Below are 22,536 nucleotides of genomic sequence, written 5' to 3'. Positions count from 1 at the left end.
ACTTCAATTTCAGCTCAGCAAATAAGTCGAGGGTTCTGTTTTGCGTAACAGACAAAATATTCGCTTGATTGACTTGATGCCTCCTGGCACTACAACGAATGCTTGTGCGTATTGCGGGACTTTGATTCGTCTTAGACGGGCAATTCAAAACAAATGTAAGAGTTGCAGACAAGGGAGTCTTCTTTCTTCTTGACAAAGCTTGTCTTCACACAGCACTTCACGCTGAAGCACTGCTCAAGAGTTTCAAGCGGCAGGTTATGGACCATGAGCCATACAGCCCGGTCCTTCCACCCAGCGATTTTCACTTATTCCTTTGCCTGTAGAGAAATCTTGCACGCAAATATTTACAGGCGATGATGACAACATAAAAACTAGGCCTTTGCGGTTTCTCCAATTTTTCAGTTCCAGTTTCTTTAAAATACCCGACCAGAAACTGATGTTTGAAATCTTTGGTTTTGGTTCTGAGTTTTTTTTTGTACGTTTCTATGCTCTCTTACCTGGTAATCTGTGATGTTGACGAAACGTTTATTCTGCGGGTAAGGTAAACAAAGACATTCTCACAGTTCACCAATGTCTTGCAATGTAATATCTTGCAAAGGTGTATGTCATAGAGTATAGTTTATGTCACAATGAATTGGGAAAGAAATAGAACCAAAAGATGCCATTTTAGTTGCAACAATTTTTTGGTCATAATTTTGTTTAATTAATTTTGGTGTTAATAAAAAAAATTATAGTAGAATTCTTAAGGTTTATAATGGCTGGCTACTATAATTTTTATATATGTTATCTCTGCTTTAACAAATAGGTACAAAAGTTTAGTTATAATGTAAGTTGGCAAAAAAAAAACAGTTGAAACCCATATGGTATTATTCAGTTCTGTTGTGGCCTTTAGATCTGTTTATTTTTATAGTTAAGAAAATAATAATTTACCTTGGAAGTGGCTGGGATTTTGAAACAACACAAAACAATAACACATCAAACGTCAGAGGTGACACTAAGGCCAAACAAAGAAAGTCAATGCCTTCCTGAAAACAGTGTGGGGACTGTGGATCGTTAACTTTAAATTAGTAAATAAAAATGCAGGTTCTTCTATAGCCGTAATTCGATTTATTTAGTTCATAGATCATTGTGAATTGTTATAAATGGAAATAAACATAATTTTGATGATAATTAAATTTATTATAATGTTAATAAGTTTAATTTATAATAGGGCCAGCCCGAAAATGACTGAACAAATTCATTAAATAATTGTTAAGAATAAAACTTAATACAACATGTTAAACAAATAGCCAATTTACACCCTGGCACTTTCCTTTGTTTGTTACATTCGTACTTATTGTTATTGACAATGCCAGAATTATATTTATTAACATCTGGTGCAATTGAAGTCTCGCAATTATACAAATTTAGATATCACATATTTGGTCGACGTTCTGACATCCAGAACTCGTGCTGTGGTTTGTCGTGCAACATAAAGGGGTTCTGCGGCTTCGTGGAGAATGTGGAAGCGTAGCTTGTGGGTCGGGAGTGATGGTTCCTTGTGGTGCCAGGAAGACCATTGGGCCGCAATCTCGGCTCCGGTTCTTGGACCCTGTCTGCGAACAAGCCAAATCCAAAAGAATTAGACCTGGTCCGCAGACAGCCGTGAACAGGCACAAATGCCCGCAATAAAAAGGGAATGGTCAGGGAATAGAATGGGTATCGACAATTTACCAAAACAGAGTGTTGCTCCTTGAAATCAGGAGGTGTCTTGCCGAGGTGCACATGGAACTCGGCGCGGAACTAGCGTGGTGGATGCGGAAGCACTAATAATTTTAAAAAATTTAGCAAACTATGAACTATGTATTAACACTGACTGATTGATTACATAAGGTAACTTAAAACGAGATTTGGGACAGCATCTCTTGACGAGGCGACTACATCTTAATTTAAGTAGGTAAGGCAAATCTCGCTGAGCGCTGGCCTCTCAAGGAGGAAACGGCTGAGAACAATGCAGTTGTCAGAAGTCGCGCCAAGAAGTCCCTGGTATGGCACCTGTGGAGCTTAATTAAATCTGGCACTTCGCCTTGAAATAAGGAGGGGATACTTTGGCTTCAGGGCCGAAAATTTCTGAAGACGTCCGAGGGAGGGGTCGAGAAATACAGGCTTTGAGAACTCAACACTGCTGTCGGCACCCGATCGCAGCGCTATCTACTGTGACGTGGCCGAAGCAGATGCAAGATTACTTCAAAAGCAAGAGGTGTTATGGAGAAGACTGGTGGAGCGCTCTGGTGGCTCGGAAGAGAAAGACAGCAGTATGTTTGTTGAGTGGGGCGCTAGAGAGCAGTGGTGTATAGCATGAACTCGAACACCCAGGGGAAGTGTGACAGCTCCGCCACTGGATGTCGGGGGTGGTACGTTCAAAAACCAGTGGCCAGTCCTTAGAAAGACCGAGGTCAAGGGCCGGTCATTGCCCTGGTGTCTAAAGGGGAGGAGGGGAGAGGTGGGAATGAGCTCTACTGAGCCTGGAGACACGCCGGGGTGTCAGGTAAACTGACGGGAAGTGCTCACCTCACACGAGCTCTGAGAAACGAGCTGGCCTGGGAAGCTGCAGAGAGAAGCAGCCCTGGTCACGATGACCGGGAGAGCTTCAAGAGCCGGACGTGCCCTGAGGCTGGATGCTGGCCTCGCAAAGGGAACTACTCGAGGAAACAGCAGGACAAAGATTAAGTGGCAGGGTACAGTGAGTGGAACAAGTTTAAATTTAAGCTGTAAAATTACTGTTAACATGATAATTCAAAATTCAAATTTAAAACCTGTGCATAAAAATCACAATTGGCGACACAGTTCCTCGACTAACACTGTTATTTGCCAGTCGGAATGTTACGATTTCTGGCTGTTCATGTGTTGAAGACCGGGGCCATATTCTGGACGCTGTAAGAGGAATGATCCGATAGTTCCATTCCGGTAGAGAGCAAAAAGCTGGTTCTTAAAACTGCTATAGCGTGTATCAGAATTAACATTGTTGGGTTAGCAAAAAGTCTCTTTGGATGCGTGGCAACTTTGCTTTTAATGTTGACGTCACTGGTAGAAGGCCAATCGCAATGAGGAAAGGAGCGTCTCTCATGAAAAATTAAATTGTGTTGATTTTTTTATTCTATTCATCTCTTTTCTCTTTTTGATGTACGTGAAAATGGGTTGTATAGTTACACCAGAGAATGGAGAATTCTATGACTTATATGAAAAAACTATATTTTAAACAGGAAAAATATTATACTGATATGCAAATGTAAATTTATTTCCTGTGGAAATAATACTACAAAAAACAAATTTTTATGAAAATGTTTACAGATTCATGTACTTTTTTGATATTTAATAAAACTGTTTTTGCTTAAGAATTCAACTATTTTTGTCTATTGTTTGTGCTTAATTGACTTCAACTTGTATAATATATATATGTGTCTACTATGAGGTGAAAATTAATTTTGTGCAGTGTTTGTTGGTTCAAAAAATTGTCTATGATTGTGTACACCGAGATTTTTATAATCACAGGAAGTCATTACAAAATGATGTATGTTTTTTTTTGGACTGTTTCATGGCAATTATTTTGGGAGAAAATGGGGAATTGTTTAGGATTACGACTTATGTGAAAATTCTATATATTCATCAAAAATTCTTCTTTCATCAACTATATTTTATGTTGTATTGTTTATTTAATAATACTAGTGTGGGTTTTTATTGGTGTGTGTTGTTTTCAAAGATATTTTCCAGATGTGTCTACCTGCATGGTAGGCATGTAGGATAGGTTTGCGAGATAGGTTACGGTAAAAAATGTTAATCTTTGTTTTCACAATCAGTTGTTATTCAGTGAAATTCATACATAACTGGACTCATTTTGAGTGCATTTTGATACAGGAATAGGTATACATTTTTACTAAATAAATGTGCAGCCTATTATAAATCTACCACTTAGTTCTGATCCAATCAATTCATGACATTTTTGCAATACTTAGCATGAGAACACGAATTACGTTGTACGGAAACCATGTAATAGTACTTATAAGAAAACACAACAAATAAGTATTAAATTTCTACACAGCGAAACTTTCCATACTTTTCAAGTACAGTAGGTAAAATAAGTAACAAAAATTGAAAATATAACTCTTGTTAATATTTCAGAAACTTTTAACATTGCCAATTGCAGAAACAAATGTAATATCCTTAAACTTTAAATTGTAGTTCATTTACAAGCTGTTTCTCACGAACACATTACATTTAAAGGTTAGAATGACACTTTTGTTGCAATTTTTCAATGTAAATTAAACATATTCTTAATCAACGCATATGAGTTTTTATAAATAACTTATTTTTCTTTTAGGGTTGAATTAAATTTCAATCAAATATAGCCTACAACTCGGTGATAGGCCTACCTACATTATCCTGTTGCATATTTTTATCTGAGTGCACATCACATACTATAGCATAGGTAACGAAGTGAATACTTTATTGCTGGTTTTAAACGTAGCTAACCTGATATATCTTAGACATCAATACTATTTTACAAAATTGTAATGTATCTAACCTAACTTAACCAACCATCCACACTATTTTAAAATATTTCAGAACTACAATAAAGGATCCATTTTCAACATATCAAAATTCAGGAAAAAAAATTCTCAAATCTGTAGCAGAATTATGATAAAGGCTCCAGACTATACACGTTCTTGATGTGAATCTACGCCCTTCAGTGCAGTGATTGTTTGGCAGAAAACGATATCTTTTCCAACATATGGCGAAGATAACACAAACATGGCTATGTACGAAACGTGTACCTGTTTTAGAGTGGCCAGCAGCAAGTCCAGATCTATCTCCCAATTCCAACAAGGAAGATGGCTCAGCATTGTCCCCATAATATACATCAATTACAGGATTATCTGTGGCAGGAATAGGGAAAAATTACCACGGACACACAGTGTCATCCATGCCTACACGTCTTACTGCGGTTATCTGCAGTAACGTATAAACTCTTGGTAATTGAACCGAGCAAACATTTTTGACTTTCATTGTGTAAGGGAATACACTTGCATTGTTTCTTATAACTATCTGTTTTCCTGCAGTTGAAGTATGCCGATTATATAACTCTCGTTTTAGTATGTTTGGAGGTATATTAATTGATAAAATCACACCTCTTTTTTTTTTTTTTTAATTTTATGAGATAGCCTATTTTAAAATTTGTGAAACATGCAAGTTTTATATTTTGTTATCTCTGACATTGCCACTTTCATTTAATTTGATTAAAATTAAACTTCCCCTGTTTTCACTTCATTACTGACATCTACTTTATTTTAGGCAATCACATCCTAATTTTAAATGTAATACAGATATCAATTTTTTTATCATATAGGTAAGTAGATTAATATTTAAGCTTAGTTTAATACTAATAACTCAAATTTCCCAAAAAAAAATCTTCACGCTACCACTTGGTTCGTTTCATTTCGATACGTCCATGACAGAACGTGGCCACCTAAAAAATCTAATCCAATAATCATATCACAGGCCAAACCGAACACAACACCAAAATGCCAATTCCATAAAAATCTATTCAATTTGATATGTAAAATTACCTCTGTTTGAGAATGTAAAGTCTCCCCGTTCGCAACACAAATCCTTACAGAATCATTCTGACTTATTCTGCCTTTAAGCTGGGGATACTGCTTTATAAGATAATTCAAAAAATCTTGACTTATTAAAGAGCGCGTAGCACCGGTATCTACCACAGCCGGAAACAACTTATTAAATACAGAAACTTGAACGTAATTGTGAAACATCCTGTGGATGGATTTACTTAATTTACGGCCCCGGCGACCATCCATACGCCCGGTCGATTTCAGTTTCCCTGACAATAATTAACACGATAATGTCCCGGTTTATTACAACGAAAACACTTCCGCTGCAATATGTCCAAAATGGGCTGATTACATTCCGCGACGGAGTGGCTGTACGCACAACAGTTGGCACACCTGTACCTAGCGGTAACCCGTGACGCGTCACGCGAACTCGCACCTCCCTGCACGGGCTGCCTTACCTGAGACGTTCAGCTGGGTTCAGCTTGAAGAACTTTACTCTGATTTTGCAATGTGACAAAAACTTTATTACCAACCCTTTTATATTCATTACCTTTACATACTGGGGTGTTACTAGCAGCACTACTAGGGTGTTCTTTACGGTGATCTTTTACAGCTAATCTATTTTCCACAATCCCGCTCCATTTTCTAAACTCCACCAAGGTCACTGGGGGATTCAACATGGCACAATTTTGAATTACCATGGGAGACACGTTACTCAAAATGACTTGGACTAACGCACTTTCACCTAAACCTATCTCCAAAACTTCAGCATATGAAGACTGAAGACACAGAATTTATGAATTGAAGCAAGGGCTCGTTGGGGCCTTGAAAATGGTAAACTAAATCCCGCTTACACGTCTCTAGTACTCTTGGCGGACATACAAACTCCACAACAGCTTTCTTAAACTGATTAAATGTTTCCTCTCTAGCAATGGCGTCCGTAAGAAGTTGCAAGTACGGGTCACCACATAGACTCAAAAGTGATTTTAAAAATTCAGCCTTGCTAACCAGGTGCAATTTGGCAATGTGGCGCGCTGCCTCAAGAAAATCCATGACAGATTTTGGCTGATGACTTTCCAAATGGAGCAAAGTGCGCAATGAAGGAAAAAAAAGTTTGTGATTAAAATGATTACTAGATGGACTCACTTGAGGCGGGGGCTGCCGGGATTGGAGGGTCTCTGACGCCTCCCGGGACTCGCGAACATAGCCAACCAGCTTAGCTCTGAGGTCCGCGACGGTATCAGCCTCGGTGAACCCCACGCCATTGTCCTCCAGGTAGGCCTGTGCGAATAGTGTTTTTTGGATGCGAAGCGTATATCGAATCGAATACTAAAAATATTCGCGAAGCCGAATCGAATTGCGAATATGTATATTTCTTGACAAGGCAATATTACACTTAAATTATTAAATACTGGATTAATAGGTAATAGTAAGGCTTTGATTCAAAGTTTAATCTGTATTATATTTTTAATAGTAACAAAGCAAAGTAATAAGCAAAAAAATTGAATTCTAAAAATTACAATGAATAAAGCAAATCATATTTTTATGCAGTTACATTAGAACTACAATGGTGCTTTGTATTTTAGGCAGTTAAGTAAAAAAAAAAAAAATTAACTATCTAAAGATTTGTTATTATAGTTAAACATACCAAATGTCATTGTTCAACATATCAAATGTCATTTTAAATTTGCCTTCAAAAACACCAAATGTTCAACATGTTGAGGGAGAAGGCATTCCCTTCTACTGGTAACAACATTACCTGCCACTGAAAACAGTCGTTCAGAACTCACTTGAGTGGCAGGAATCCCTAAATATTTTGAAGCTACTAGAGACAAGTTTGGATATTTGTTGCTTCCATGATTTCTCCACCAACCCAGTGGATCGTCACTTCTTGGAAGACGCGGTTCACTGAGATAATTTCTTATTTCGTCTTCTTTCTGGTTAGTGGCTGGTTGGTTGGGCAGTGAGTCAAGTGCAGCCCACAAAACAGATTTTTCTTCACTAGATTTTTCAATCACCTTTTCATTTGCTTCTTTTGGTAAAATTTTTAATTCAGTACCAAGAATACTTTCTGCCTCAACATCAGACATCAGCACGCCCTTAAATCTAGGGTCTACTAGCATTGCAATGCAACTGACTTGCTCCTTCTTGAAATTTGGAAATCTTGACTTCAAGTTTTTGCACAATGCTTTGGCAAACAAAATACCATCTTTCTGCTGTTGTGCATGGCTTTCTAGGTTGGATGTTAGACAGTGGAGAATTGGTATTATAATTGATGTGGTTGGATAACTTTCGCCACTCATTTCTTCTGTTGCTTCAGCTAATGGTTGTAGCAACTCAACAATACTTTCTGCTTGTTTCCATTCCGATGATGACAACATTTCTGTATTTCCACTGTTGGCATGTTCTGCGACCAAGGCAGCTTTTATTTGTAACAGCCGCTTTAACATGAGAAATTCAGAGCTCCAACGTGTGTCTACATTTTGTATTACCTCAAGCTGAGGCATATTAAGTTGTGCCTGGAGTTTGTGTAGTCGTTTTCTAGCCGAACTACTCCTCCTGTAGTGAGCAACAATACCTCTAGCCTTGCTCAGTAGAGTTTTCACACCGGGACAATCCTTTTTACTGTCTTCAATGGCTATTTGGAGGGTGTGGGCAAAGCAATATCGTGAACGTTCATGAAACAGTAAAGAGAAAGCCAGCTTAAAATTGGCTGCATTGTCTGTAATGGAAAATATGGGAACAGTACATGTTTCCGTACATATTCCCCACTCTGACAAAAGAGACTTGATCGTTGTGCTGATATTAACACTCGTGTGGGACTCTTGCAACACAACAGTGTTCAGTGCAAATGAAACGTAGGTAAAATCTGGTTGCAGGTAATGACACGTCAGGCTGACATAACTGTCAGTGGACCGAGATGTCCAACTATCTGATGTCAGAGACAGAGCTGATATTCTAGGCAAATCATTCAACAACTGGGACTTAAGCGTTTCTTTGGTTTCATTGTACAAAGCTGGTATGTAGTGTTCTGAAAACGTTGTTCTGGAGGGCACTTGGTAAGTGGGCGCTATGTACTTGTTGCCAAGTAACTCCCTGAAACCTTTGCCTTCAACAGAGTCATAAGGCAGCATCTCAGAAGCCAACATTTTTGCAATTTGTTTAGTGATGCTTTGTGCAGCAGGGTCACCTGGTTGCATTTTTTTGTGTTTGTTAACAAAATCGGAAATTTTTGGTTGTGTTAGGCCTACTTGAAGATTTTTTGATGTTTGAGACATCTCTGAATTTTTGCATTCCTGTAACTTCGCATACAGCATCTTGTGTTTGTTTTGCAAATGGTTTTGCAGTGTAGTAGTAGTACCTAAAAAAAAAATAATAATTAAATAACTATTTTCATAAAATTATATTAATTATATTTAATGTTGCATACCTAACCTAACCAACCGTTCACAATCCACACCAATTCACAGTATTTTTTATGTAGCTCACCTAGCCTAGGCAATTATTTATGGGAGGGGTGAAAACAGAAAATAAAATATTTAAAAAAAAAAATAATAATTTTGCTAGTGTTCTTTCATTGTCCCACAAAGCATCTTAAATGCTACAAACCAAACTCAACCATTCATATGACTTTATATGTTAAATGTCGCAAACTTAACCTAACAAACAATTCAAACAAATTTACAGAGTTTTAAATGTAGCTAAGTAACCTAGACTTCCCAAAAATTTTACATTATTTTTACTGTAGCCATACTAACCTAACCAACCATTAAAACGATAAATTACCAGGAAACTACCTAAACTATTGCAATTCCATTATACAGAATTAGAAAAAATGTAAGCAAGAAAAAATGCATTTGGAAATTTTTGATTACTTTTGTTTTGATGTGCCCCTCTCATCAGTAACTATCCTAACATAATCTAATCATTCCAATAATTGAAACCATTTTATTGTATTATAAATAAAGCTAACCTAACTGTTCAAATGGTTGACTGTAAGTATTGCAGTGTTGTTTCACAGAATCATCAAATATGGTGAGAGGTATTTAACAATACCTTTTTTTTTTATTTATATTTAATTGTTTTCGAAAGAACATATTATATTCAATAAAATTATCCATTATAAATTAAACGAAACGTCTATGTATCTTATGATAATATACTATAAAATATTTTATTATTTGCATTTCTTAGTCGGAAATGGTAACAAACACAAAAGAAAAGTTTTTTTTTGCACAATCTTGTTTTGAAAGGCAGAAGGATTATTGAAACCTCTAAATAAAGTGCGGTTATGTCCTCACAATATCATTTGCGTCTTTACTCCTAAAATTAAACAAGTTTATTTTATAGTTAAGTTCAAACAGATATTTACATATAAAAAGAAAGATTATATAATTTCAAAAGTATTGAATACTACTTCCGTGAAAAACAAAAAGCAGATGTATGCTAGTAGACATAATTTTCTTTATACAATTTGTTTGGACTTGGGTAGTGTGAATAAACTTGCCTCGTGGCGTCGAGAAGATTTTATTGCAATTGTTGCACATTGCCGCCGAACTTCCCGATTCGGTGAAATAATCCCAAATAAGGCTTGTTCTTTTACGTTTTAAACAAAAACCCGGTGATTCGTCACAACTTCGGCTTGAACTAGCCATTTTACGTGGTAAAGAGAATGTTTACTCTATGTCGTCATAACCTCACAGCTCACACCTCACGACTGAAAACAAAGTAGCAACTACGGCCGTGGCTGCAACTGGAGATTGTCTATGTTCATCTGTTCAATACAATCGATTTACGTGGCCATTATTATTCGTATTCGTAGCGTGTTTGATGATTTGCAGGAAAAACAAAGGCTGTATTGGGACTCACTGAGCTAGCACTTTCTTGCACGACGGTATTTACAGACGGTTTTATTTTTTAAAAAAAAAAAAGCTTCGCAATGCATGCGAAGCTTCGCATCACGTTCGAAGCTTCAAATGAAACGAATAGCAAATTACTGGCGAAGCCGAATCGAATATCGAAACAAGCTTCGATTCGATTCGCAAAGTCGAAGCTTCGCACAGGCCTTCCTCCAGGTGCTCCTGGAGTTCGCTGCGCTTCAAGCGATGTACCCAGAAGCCATGGCCATACTTGAAACAAGCAGACAGCCCAACAGCAGAGTAGCGCAGAGTTGAAGGGGGCTTGGAGTCAGTCCTCCAACCAACCTCCAAACGGCGCTCAGAAGACACTTAAGGGCCCTGTGCTAAAACAGAGAGTGGACTTTTAGGTGTGTTAAAGCCAGATAGTATCACACTGTTCCATTTATTATTCCCTTATTTTTGTTATGTTTCAATGAACAGTTTATCCAGTAAATATATTTCAAAACGTATATATAATTAGCATATTATACACCCTTAAAAACAAAAAGAGACCTACAGCATAATATTATTATTTACATGTGAGTATACGTGCCTATTACACTTTTCACACAGATTATAATTTTACGTATCTAGTCATCCTGGCTGTACGCAAATGGCAACAACCATTAAAGAAGTGAACCCGCCTTAGGCGACACAGACCTCATAATGAACACGCGCGTTCTCAAGGCGAGACAGTCTAATGCAATGCTAGTCAATGACAAAATTAGCAAACAAGACATGATACAGAAAAAATTATTAAGCTAAAGCCCTCAACATGGATTTAAATTAAAAGGCAATATACAAAATATGAGGTCCCAAATCGCGCACGTGACATGACACAATTCAACATGGTAATAAACATCAAAAAATACGAACAAGGAAAAACTCAAAGCAGAGGGGAATTTAGAAGTGGCGGCCAAAATTCAATTTAAAAAACTATTTATTATAATCATTACTTTACATTCCTTAACAGTGCCACACTGCTACTGAACTCGACAAACCTCAAAAGAAAAAAACATACCATGTCGGTCGGACGTCCATGTCGCTACCTAACTCATAAGTTTACCTAAGAAATTACATTTCTTTAGCTAAGAACCCATAGCTGCTCTGATGAAGTGACCTGATTAACATTTCAATCACTAAGAAGAATGAGAAACGCTGTGCAAGGTCTTTTATGCAGCGCCCCAGGAGGGAATGTGCATGCGCACAAAGCTTAAGGGAGGGTAAATGACCAGCAGGAGGAATATGACGTGTCTAAGGGGAACAGAGGGGGTAGTGGGAGGGAGGGGTGACATCCACGCCGCGGCAAATTATGAACTCGTGAAGACGAAGTCATTGCACATTTATATGAATTTTTTATGAACCAAAGCTGACTTAACTTTTCACCCTCTTTTGAAGGTTATTTTTTCTCAGTTTGACATTATTTGCTCTTGCTTCAGAGATTAGATTTTTATTGTTAAACTAAATTTATTCAGTTTGTGTGCAAATTAAACATTCAAAACGCTAAAGTAAAAAAAATTCCTAAAAAAATTTTTTTGTTTATTTATCACCATCGGTATTATTTTAAAGAATTCTACACTAAACGTTTGTTATTTAAGTTTATTTTTAACATGAGAACACATGAATCTGCTCATTATCGAGGTTAGAGTTCACTCAAATTACTGGCAAGTACTGAAAGACTCGCTTACATATTTTTATTTTTTAAAATTTATTTTTGGTATTTGAAAATTGACGCACCAACTTTCATTTCTATTGTAAAATCAGTGAAGCTCTGAAAATTTTGGACTCATGACTGTTATTAATCTATGTTTTCTGTCTCCAATTTCTTACATTCAACACCTAATGTACAAAGGGCACTTTATTTTTCACCTCCTTGATAATGTTTTAATTACCGTCATTTTTAAAAAAACAAAAAGATACTCCAAGATAAAAGATCAGTAAAGTATAGAGTATCAAATATCTGGTCTGTTTGTTTTTATTCATTTAGCAGTAAACCTTGGTGATTATAAAGACTCCAATCCATTTAATAGATAGTTATTGTAACATGTCTCTCGACCTCTGTAATGGTAGAACTTAGCGTTATCGATAATGGGGACAGTTACAGCAGCGTAAGGTGTGCTAGTGTGTTCACATTATGATAAAGTTGGATGACGTGTTGGCATGAGGTCACAGTGTAGTGCGAGGTTTGCTGTTGTGTGGGCAGCAGCCGTTCTGGACCATGATGCAACACCTGGAGTCCCTGGTGGTGCGTCACAACGAGCAGCAGCAGCGATTCCAGCACGAGTTGGCAGCCCTGCGAGCCTCTTCCGTCAGGCAGCACGCTCCAGCCAGAGACGGTAATCACTTCTCTCTCACGACTGCACACCAGTGTCCTGGGTTTCATCCCAACACTCTGAGGTCATTGATACCCGAGTGTGTACAGCTCAACCCTTTGCACTCCATTTCATTTGCTACAAACCACCTGTCCAGATACAATTTAAATCAGGAGGAAGAAATTTTGTAGAGATTTTGACTGTAAATTGCTAATACGTAATACACCATATATATAGTTCAGACCTTCCACTACATTATGAGGACTTAATTTGTGTATTTTCATGTATTTTTTATTTTAAATTAAAAGAAAATTTAACCCATATTATGTAAACAATGTTAATGTTAAATGTGATTTTTGAGGAAGAATGTTTAAACTATTTGGAATATTTCAGTTCTACAAATCTCAAAGTAATGTTCATATCTTTCCTCTTCAATTTAGTTGGTTAAATGATCCAGATAGGTCTTATGACTAGAGGTACGTTAAAAGAGCATTTACAAACACCTTTCATAGCATTTATTTTGTGGTCTGTAGCATTTTGTAGCATTTATAAAATTAGGAAAATAGCATTTTGTAACACATACATTGATAAAATTTGCATTTTGCAGCATCTATAAAATTAAGATATAAACATGTTATACTATTTATAGCTTGAAAGAAATAGTTTTTAAAATATAAATTTTTTTTCCTGTGTACTGTCAGTCAGCAGTTTACCCATACCCAGTGGCATGGCCCCCCCGTATTAAAGCGGGGGGTGGGGGGGGTCCTCCCCTGGGAAAATTTGGATTTTAAGGTGTAAAATAGTGCTATTTTAGCAGTTTTCTGTTCTTAAATTTAAATATTGTAATGGTAAAAATTTTATTAATTTTAATATGAAATTTGTTTGAGTGATGAATAAGAAATTAATTAAAGATTTGATGGTAAGGGGGGGGGGGGGGGTTTAACCCCTAAATCCCCCCCCCCTGGCTACGCCCCTGCCCATACCTATATGTCCACTCACTTTCATTACAGTACTACACCCACAATGTAAATATTATTAATCCTACTGGTTGAACTTTAACATAGCAAAAATCTCCAAGTTATTTTGTGTCAGTTTCCTACTCCTGTCGGTAAGCACAAGATTGTAGCTACTGAAAAACCTTTCAGCATTTTCATTTATTTCAAACAAACTGGCTTGCCGCTTGCTGGACTGAGGGTCACTTTCAAAAAAATGTTGTTTGCTTTTATGCCCACCTGACTGACAGTGCTTGTCCAAGTTATCTTTCTTCTCCCATTCCAACCTTATATTACATATCCCACAAATTAAAATTCCCGATTCACTTACATAAAATTTTTCTTCTTTGTAGTCTCTCGCACGGTCTTTAAAAGTTATTTTGTGTCGCCCCATATCTAGAGAAAATTATACCTACTTCCGCCGACGCACAAAAAAAAATGCAACAAAATGAACATAATGCACAGACTAGACAAATGTCACAACATTTGTACACACAAAACTACGGTGATCTGATCTGAAAGCAGCCAAAACAGTGCGTGCGCAGCGAAATTAAACGCCTCGTAACGGACAGTGTGAGCGCGCCGACCGCAAGCTGAGGCTCGCGCACGTACATGTGGTTCCCACTTCCGACGCGGCAGCACTTCAGATGTGCTGCTATCTGTTGTCGATATTCGAACTACATCTACGTAGGAAGTCGATTAGTCGAATCAAAGCTTTTGTTCGCGGCGAGCAGCGAGTTTGTGCCGTGCCGTGTTAGCAAAATCAAAAGATGTTTCGTCTTGATTACAGCTGATTAGATAATGTTGCAAGCTAAATAGTTTTCAAATAAATAATATTGATATATTATGATCGCACTATGTTAGCGGGCATGGACGGGATTTCTTTTTACTATACATTCGACAGTAAAAGCGAATGCGCGACCAAAATTATACGATTGTGTTTGCCGAACCCTGAATAAAATATGTATTTGCTGTTTAAACATTAATGGTACATTTAATTTGTTAAGTCTTATTCTGAAGATAATATTTTGTGCTGAAATGAATATTCTCAAAGGTAGTTATTTGTTGTGTAGGGCCAATCGGCACTTCTTTTAATGATTTTCCAAGTTTTGTAAATCATCGCATATATTTCGCAAAAACCCGGAAATTTCGCATCTATTTTGCATTTATCGCATTTGCGATTGTAACGTACCATTACTTATGACCATAGAGTTACTTGCATTCAAATTCATCTTGGTATTCTTCAAAAAAAATTTTTCACTATGTCTTGTCACTAAATAATTTTAAATAAAGGGACAAAAGTTGTTTACACAAAAAATAACTTTACTGTTTTGTCAAATATATATGATTGATGTTGACAATAGAGCACAAACTAATGGTTTGGAAATCTTTTGAGGGTGTTTAAAACACTGATCAGTGTGAAGTCCAGCTTGTCGTGGACGACCGTCTCTCTTCTTCCTCGCTTCTCTTTTCTGTTGGAGCACACTGCTTTCCTATCACATGATCACTGGTCGATGGTCTGCCATGTTTTCAACATTACCGACAACACCTTCGATAACATGTTTCCTGAATGTTTTGTGTAGCAAAACAGGCTTGTTTCGTTTAGTTTGGTACATGTTAGATAAATGAAAACTATTTACAAGTGAGACTTCTAAAATCAAAAAATAAAGTTTGCGCCACCACTTCAAACTTTTTTTTCACAAAACCATAACTGGTGCAATAGTGATCTGCTCGATCAACAGCTCCCATGTGTGCTGTGTAATCTATTACTATCTGTGGCTTAGGGATCTCTTCGTTTTTGTTTTTTGTAGTTCTCTGCACCATCATCACATTAGAATTGTGACATGTACTCAACATAGTTATATGTATATCGTTTATCACGCCAAGCTAGCACCATTATGTTATCATCATTTCTGTAGGCTTTCACATCATGTACTTTGAGTTTTAGGTTTTTTTTTCTTCCTAATTTGAATTGGAAGTCCCTTCCTATTTTGCAGTACAGTTCCTGTCAGATAAATACCCTTTTTCAAAAGCTCATTTGCAAGGTCAACACCTTTGCGTTAGTTGTAGGAATTAAATTCTATTAGTTCAGCAGTCGCACTCCTGAGATGCCCTGAGGATAGGATAAGGATTTAAGAATGAATTATAGCTACACGGTACTAAAATATCAGAAGAATGCAACAATGAACTTTCCAGGGTTCAGGTATGTCATCCAGCTTTGAGTTTTGATGTTCAACTAGACTGGGCAGTGGTCATTGCGGGCACTGGATGGCGTCCCCATGCATAGACACAAAAATGTTGGGGTATTTAAAAAACCATAATGCAGACACTAAAAGCAGTAAGCATGAAACCTTCACACATATTAGAACATTGTAAAGTTAAGAGGATGCTAGCAAGGAAACTAGCCAGCCTACAGTAGGGGTGCGATGTAGGTAGCACCTATCCCTCTATTACCGCTACACGGGCAGATAACACCCATCCCTTTATTACTGCTGCACGGGCAGATAACACCCATCCCTTTATTACTGCTTCACGGGCAGGTAGCAACCATCTCTTTATTACCGCTACACGGGCAGGTAGCAACCATCTCTTTATTACCGCTACACGGGCAAGTGCCAATATGTGATTCTAATGTTACCTATGATATAAAACTATATGGAGACAGAAACTGGAAGCAAAGTTATAGAAACTACAAGTACGACAAAGCTCTGTATTCTGTTAAATAAACTTGATCGTTTACAAAATATGGTGTGACATTGACAAAATACAATGATTAGTTCCTAAACAGAAAACATAAAATGGAAAAATGAAAAGAATTTCAAATAATTCTGGCTTTTGCTAGAACTCTATCCTTGTTCAAGAAAAGGAGATATTCACAAGCTGGCAGAAGCGAATTTTGTAATTCACTTTGTGATTTTTTATCATTTTGTAACTTTTTATTTAAATATTTAATTTTTAAAAAAAAATTCTGTGTTTTTTTGATACTAAGAAAATGTGTGTTAAATTTCTCTGTATGTTCCTGATTATTCCTGCCTATAGATGGTATTCTTCATGTGCTCCTTATTATTTTTGCTGATATTCTACGAGTGTTTCTGCCTATTTCTGAATAATCATTCTCTGCACAATTTTTTTTTAAAATGAGTCATGCTTTTTTTTTATTTTGAGTTACATTTAAATTGTGAATTTCTGCTACAAATTATCACTAAAAATATTTTTATCAGGTGGAATTCAAACAAGAAACATCCATTACTCAGTCAAATAATATGCCTTGAAACAGCTGAGAAGCACTAACATGAAAGACGAACTTCCTTCTCCTTGTTGTCTAGCAAAGCCTTCCTTCTTTTGCGATTGTTAGTGACCATCCCGCATCTCAAATTAAATAAATTAATATTTTGACGTGACAACGTCTAATAAATCGATGAACGCCGGCTGCACGCACGAAAAAGTGTCCCATAACGCACATTGTCCCACTACGATGAGTCCCGTTACGCTCATTGTACGCTTGCGCCGCATATCTCTTCCACTCGATTCGAACAACCATCGATTTTACTTTTCAATCATATTTTCGTCGTTATAATTATTAATATTATGTAATTTAACGATCGTCCACCGATTTTCAGCACAATCGGTACGGTTATTTAAAAGTAATGTTGAATTTTCAAATACGTTTTTGTACGAACAATGGTGTTTTACAGTTACACATAATAATTCAAATTGCACCAGGGATCTTTTACACAATGTTTTAAAAAATATTGTAACACATTATTAAAAGTTTGGTGTATTTGGGATGCGTATTTGTTATAAAATCGCATTATAAAAACGAAATAATATTATTCCCCTACGGTGCTGTCATCTACGGTGACGGACGCGAACCGAACGAATCACGCAATCTATTCTATTCCGCGGCAACCAGGCCCTCGTTAATACATATTTTCCTTTGTTTATCGCAAGGGGTGTTATTATTAATGAATTATAGTGATGGGATTTTCGATACTTCGATACCTCGATACCTGATACTTGACGGTATCGCAAAGTATCGAGTATCGAAACTGTAAGTTCGATACATTTTTTCGATACCGAAATGCTTGTTCGTTTGTATTGAATTAAGTTTTGAGTCGCCATCGTACAAAATACAACTACAGTAGTACCTCGATGATACGTCCCTGTTTCATACATTTTCCTGTGTCATACGCCGATTAATTTTGGTCCCGCCGAAGGTACTATATTTACAATGGTTTACTTTCCTGGAACATACACTTATAAAATAATTAATTTCCCGTTTCATACGTTTTTACGAAGCGTAAAAGTCCTAAAATGCACAAATTTTTTTGTTATATTCCTCCTGATAAACTACGTTTTAATGCTTTTATTTTGAAAAAGTTCATTCTTTACCTTTGGAAACGTAGAAAAATAACTTTGTGGCACCATAGATATGGATAGTATCAGGAAGACTGTGCACTTCGCTAGTAGCATCTATGGCCAGCACCAAGCGAGACTAGTGGCGCAAACTAGCAATGATTATGAAAAGGGTGCATGCGCTTTACCAGGGCACGGAACTCATATTTTGTGCATTCATTAATCTTTGAACTGAATATACCCGTTTGTTATTGTTTTCTTACGATTGGGTTGTATTGTATTTTACGTTTCTCTCGTTAAAATTTTATTTAAAATTGTTCTGTTGCATTAAGTTGTTTGTAAAATGAAACAAACAAGAAAAAATTTCTGATTTTCTTTTTATTTACGTTTGTTCACGGTAAAAAAAAAGTGTACTGGAAAATAAAGGGCTAACTCTCTTGAAGATAGTTTGTATTTAGCTTTAAATTTTTTATACTCAAGTATTTAAAGTTGTTTGCATTTTGTATTTTTGTAATAAAGAGGGAATTTATATAGTTTAAAACTAATTTATGTTATTTGTAATAATTGTTACTTAATGGGAAAATATTTTTCCCTGGAGTATTTAAAGTATCGAAGTATCGAAAGTATCGAACTGAAAAATCAATACAGCATCGAGTATCGAAAGTGTGGTATCGTCCCACCTCTAATGAATTATAAATAAAATTTCGTGCTCGGGGCCACAATTGCATATCATTTTGAACACTGGAAGACATAAAAACGTAAAATATTCTCGACAAATTTTAATCTCGGCCCCCAGTGCACCACGAGCGTCTGGGTTGGAGATTAAAGCCGAAATTCTTTCTTAAACTTACTAATACTTATTTTATTAACTGCAAGGGCATTTTTATTAAATTATACGTTTAATTTCACGGCGAACTAACTTCGTCGTTAAATGTGTAATTGCGAAAAAGCGTAAAACATGCTCGAAGATCTTGAAGTTAAATAGCAAACACGTATAATAGTTATAGGTAGTTAAAATAATATCTTCGTTGAATTAATGAGTGCAAATAAAAGTAAATTTATCAATTAAATTGTAGATTTCATTTCACTCCTTCTTTTTATCCATACAAAATAGTGATAATTCAATAAAAATGATTCAATTTTATTCATAAAAGTATGCAATCATTTCATCAATGTTTTGTTACAACATTTTCACGTTAAACTATCGTCTGTAAACCGACTTTACAGACAACCAACGTAAACAAGCCAAGTAAATTGTAAGTATTTAAGTTTTTAAAGTACTACGTTTACACCAATATTTTTCCTGAAATCCCGAATCTTTTCCCTCGAATTTCGAATCTTTCGGTGGGATTCGAGGATTCGAGCACTCGACTGGCCCATCCCTAATTTTTATCCATATGTGCTTCCTTTTTACCAAATACATGTCCTGTGTGTATACCATGTTCGTTGATTATGCTTCCTCTTTGTCGAATTGCTTCCAATAGTGCTTCCTTCTTGAAGATTGTGCTTCCTTTTCTTTGATTGTGCTTCCAATTGTGCTTCCTTTTCCTTGATTGTACTTCTTAATGTGCGTCGCTTTCATTAAATGTGTGTTCCTTTTGTGTTCATTGTGTGTCCAGTGTGTGTAGTGCATTTACTGTGTGTCCTGTCTGTTTTTTTCTTTTGTTAAATTTGTTTTTTCGTTAAATGTACGTAGTCAAATCTGTGGTTGCTCTGAATATTTAACAGTTCAAAACCTCTTGGTCTTGATAAAACATTTTTCAGGAATTCTTGGTCCTTTAGTATACGTAAATAAGTTCCGTTGGCCTAAATGCTTGTAATTTATTTTATCAATACTTTAGGTCTGACAGTTCGAAGTCTTTGTTTTCACTGATTGAAATATGTTATTTTACGGGCCTTACCTATCCAATTCTTTATTAGGTAGAATAAAGAGATTTAATTTGATAAGACTCGAATGTACTTAGACTCGTTCTGGTGTATTTATATAATAAGAACAAAAGAACGAATCATTTATTTTAATTTGTGGGCGCTACAACTTCTAAGAAGTTTGCAGTGTGCTGAGGCGCACTGCTTCCGTCACATCTTATTAATTACGTGATGTCTTTTTTTGTTTTCTTTCACCTGTGAGTGCGCCGTCCCTTGAGCGGAGTATTACCCCTCCTTTTCTCCCTCCAGTGTTGACGTCAACGTGTCCCCTCTCTAGGCGCTTGTGGTGCGCGGAAGGATTTTGCTTGTCGCTTGTAACTATGCATGTGTGTGTTCTTACGCCGGACTAATTTCCTTAGAGTATAAAGGGGCTGGGCGCGCTCGCCTCATTCTTAGATAGTACATAGTTCTAGTGCGAATAGTTTGTCGCGGGTGGTGCGTCCGGTCACCGGTCATGGGTGGGTGAGTGTTGGTGTGTAGTGGCTTGAATTCCCCTTCGCTTACGTTTGGCCGCCACGTTCAAAATTCTAAATTTTTCTTTTTTCATTTATACTAGTTCTTGTCCTCGGCGCCGCCCATGGCCGGGAATCCGGCCCGCTCCCGTCTTAGGAGGATATGTACATTTTGCACTATCGGGTTTCCTTCTGTTGCGTCTCTCGTATACTTAACGTAGAACGTACCTCGCTTCCTTATATTGTCTGCTTAGGCTCACTATGAAAACGTGCGCGATGCGCCCAACCCCTGCAGAAACACTGTTCCAATATATACGTTGTTAGAAGTAATTAAAGACACGTTTCTGTGACACTAGTAATATTTACGTATGTACTTTAAAGTCTGTAACCACTGTTGTATAACCGAACTAAATTATACGCCCCACACGCGCGTGTACGAAGTTAGGAGTAGAATTAAGTATTCAATGTTAACCTTAAGGTAGTACTGTTTGACATATAAGACTTCTCGCCCGTGTAGCGAACACATATTGTAAGAGACACGGTTTGACGACTACGGTCACGCTCTACTCAATATTGTACTGTTTAGCTTGTTGTAAATTTTTGTATTCATGGAATACTTATGTATATCTTAATTTTATAAACCTCCCTTTTGATGAGTTGGGATCTATTAAAAAGATTCTTGAAATCTTTCTTGTATATGAGTAGACTAGTGGTCATCCCTTAATGCACAGTTACCCTTACACCAAGATATACTCTATTTATGCTGATTGATAGCCGTATGCTCCTCCCCGGCAGGTTGGAAAATATCACGACTATATGGGAGGGGTCTGGGATACTTGCTTTAGTAAACGTACATCGTGGTATGTTTCAACCTGCGCCACTCTGCTTACTTGGTGAGCAGCAACGTAACATTAGCTTAACAGGTGACCACTAGATAGGTAGTGTAATGGCCAGTTCCTCAGCCGCCCCCGCCGTCGGGTGGGTTTACACTTTGCGTAGAGAAGATTTGTTGGATTACTTGGGTGATCACGGGCTGGAAGTTGGGGAATCCGAGACCGTACGCGAGTTGCGCATACGTGTAATTGCTCACGTGCGGGAAACCGCAGCCGCTGCGATACACCCTCCTGTCGGCGTAGCACTTGAACCCAGAGCCGCGCCCGTATTTAGTCAAAAGATATTCCTGTCTGCGCTTAAGACCCTGCCGCGCTTAGAGTCAAATGTCCCGGACGCGGTTCTAATGCAATTAGCGGAAGCTAGCAGGATATATAACCTGAAGCTGGTGAGCGAGGCTGATTTTCTCAAAGCCTATTTGAGTAAGTGTAGCGACGGGTACGTTTCGCTTCTCAGTGAAGCTATCACCGCCGGCTCTTCCTTTGACTTCTTTAAGGCAAATGTTTTAAAATTGGTTTGCCCGCCCAGAGTACTGGAAACGTGTAAACGCAAATTCGTTTACCGTTTTCAGCGGCCCCACGAGTCACTTTCAGACTTCATAAACTCTGTTAGTCTTTTCGCAGAAGCGCTAGATCTCGGACTCCCGGAGGAAAGTTTAGTGGAAATCATTTTGGGGAATGTATCTCCGTCTACTCTGCAACATGGTTCGATGCTCTCAGTCCCCACCACCATGTTGGAGCTGCGCGCTTGGAGCGTAGAAATTCAAAACAGACTTGTAGCGCATGAATGTTATGCGAAAGAATTTACCAGTGCGCCCGGGTTGAGTAGGCGCGCCGTGGTTCCGTCTGGGGACCATGCATCCGCAGGACAAGTTTTTCGCGCGAGAGACCTGAATCCGCGAAGCCCCAGTGTAACTCGCGCAACTCACGCGGCGAGTGTAAGTGCACCCGTCATGCAGCGCATGGCCGCTTCTGCTCCACCTATGGAATCTAATGGGCCGGCGCCCCGCAGCGGTCGTTATCGGTGCAGTAATTGCACGAGATACGGACACCTCGTGTCTGATTGCACTGAACCCGTTCGTGATGTCAGCCAGCGTCTTTGTT

General features: G+C 37.6%; 1 protein-coding gene across 7 annotated transcripts in view; it reads left to right on the top strand.

Annotated features, from left to right (window-relative positions):
• Positions 1-22,536, top strand: part of LOC134535704 (uncharacterized) — a 264,594-nt gene that overhangs the window by 132,233 nt on the left and 109,825 nt on the right. For 4 of the 7 annotated variants that reach the window (XM_063374902.1, XM_063374900.1, XM_063374906.1 and 1 more), the window contains exon 12: positions 12,708-12,840. In XM_063374902.1, the coding sequence (XP_063230972.1) occupies positions 12,708-12,840 (133 nt within the window). The remainder of the gene's footprint in view (positions 1-12,707; positions 12,841-22,536) is intronic. The other 3 variants (XM_063374904.1, XM_063374905.1, XM_063374903.1) reach the window with 1 other exon arrangement.

The sequence above is a fragment of the Bacillus rossius genome, chromosome 10, assembly GCF_032445375.1.
Source record: "Bacillus rossius redtenbacheri isolate Brsri chromosome 10, Brsri_v3, whole genome shotgun sequence".
NCBI classification, from domain to species: domain Eukaryota; kingdom Metazoa; phylum Arthropoda; class Insecta; order Phasmatodea; family Bacillidae; genus Bacillus; species Bacillus rossius.
The sequence above is the reverse complement of the archived record's forward strand: the minus strand, read 5'-3'. Positions and strand labels throughout refer to the sequence as shown.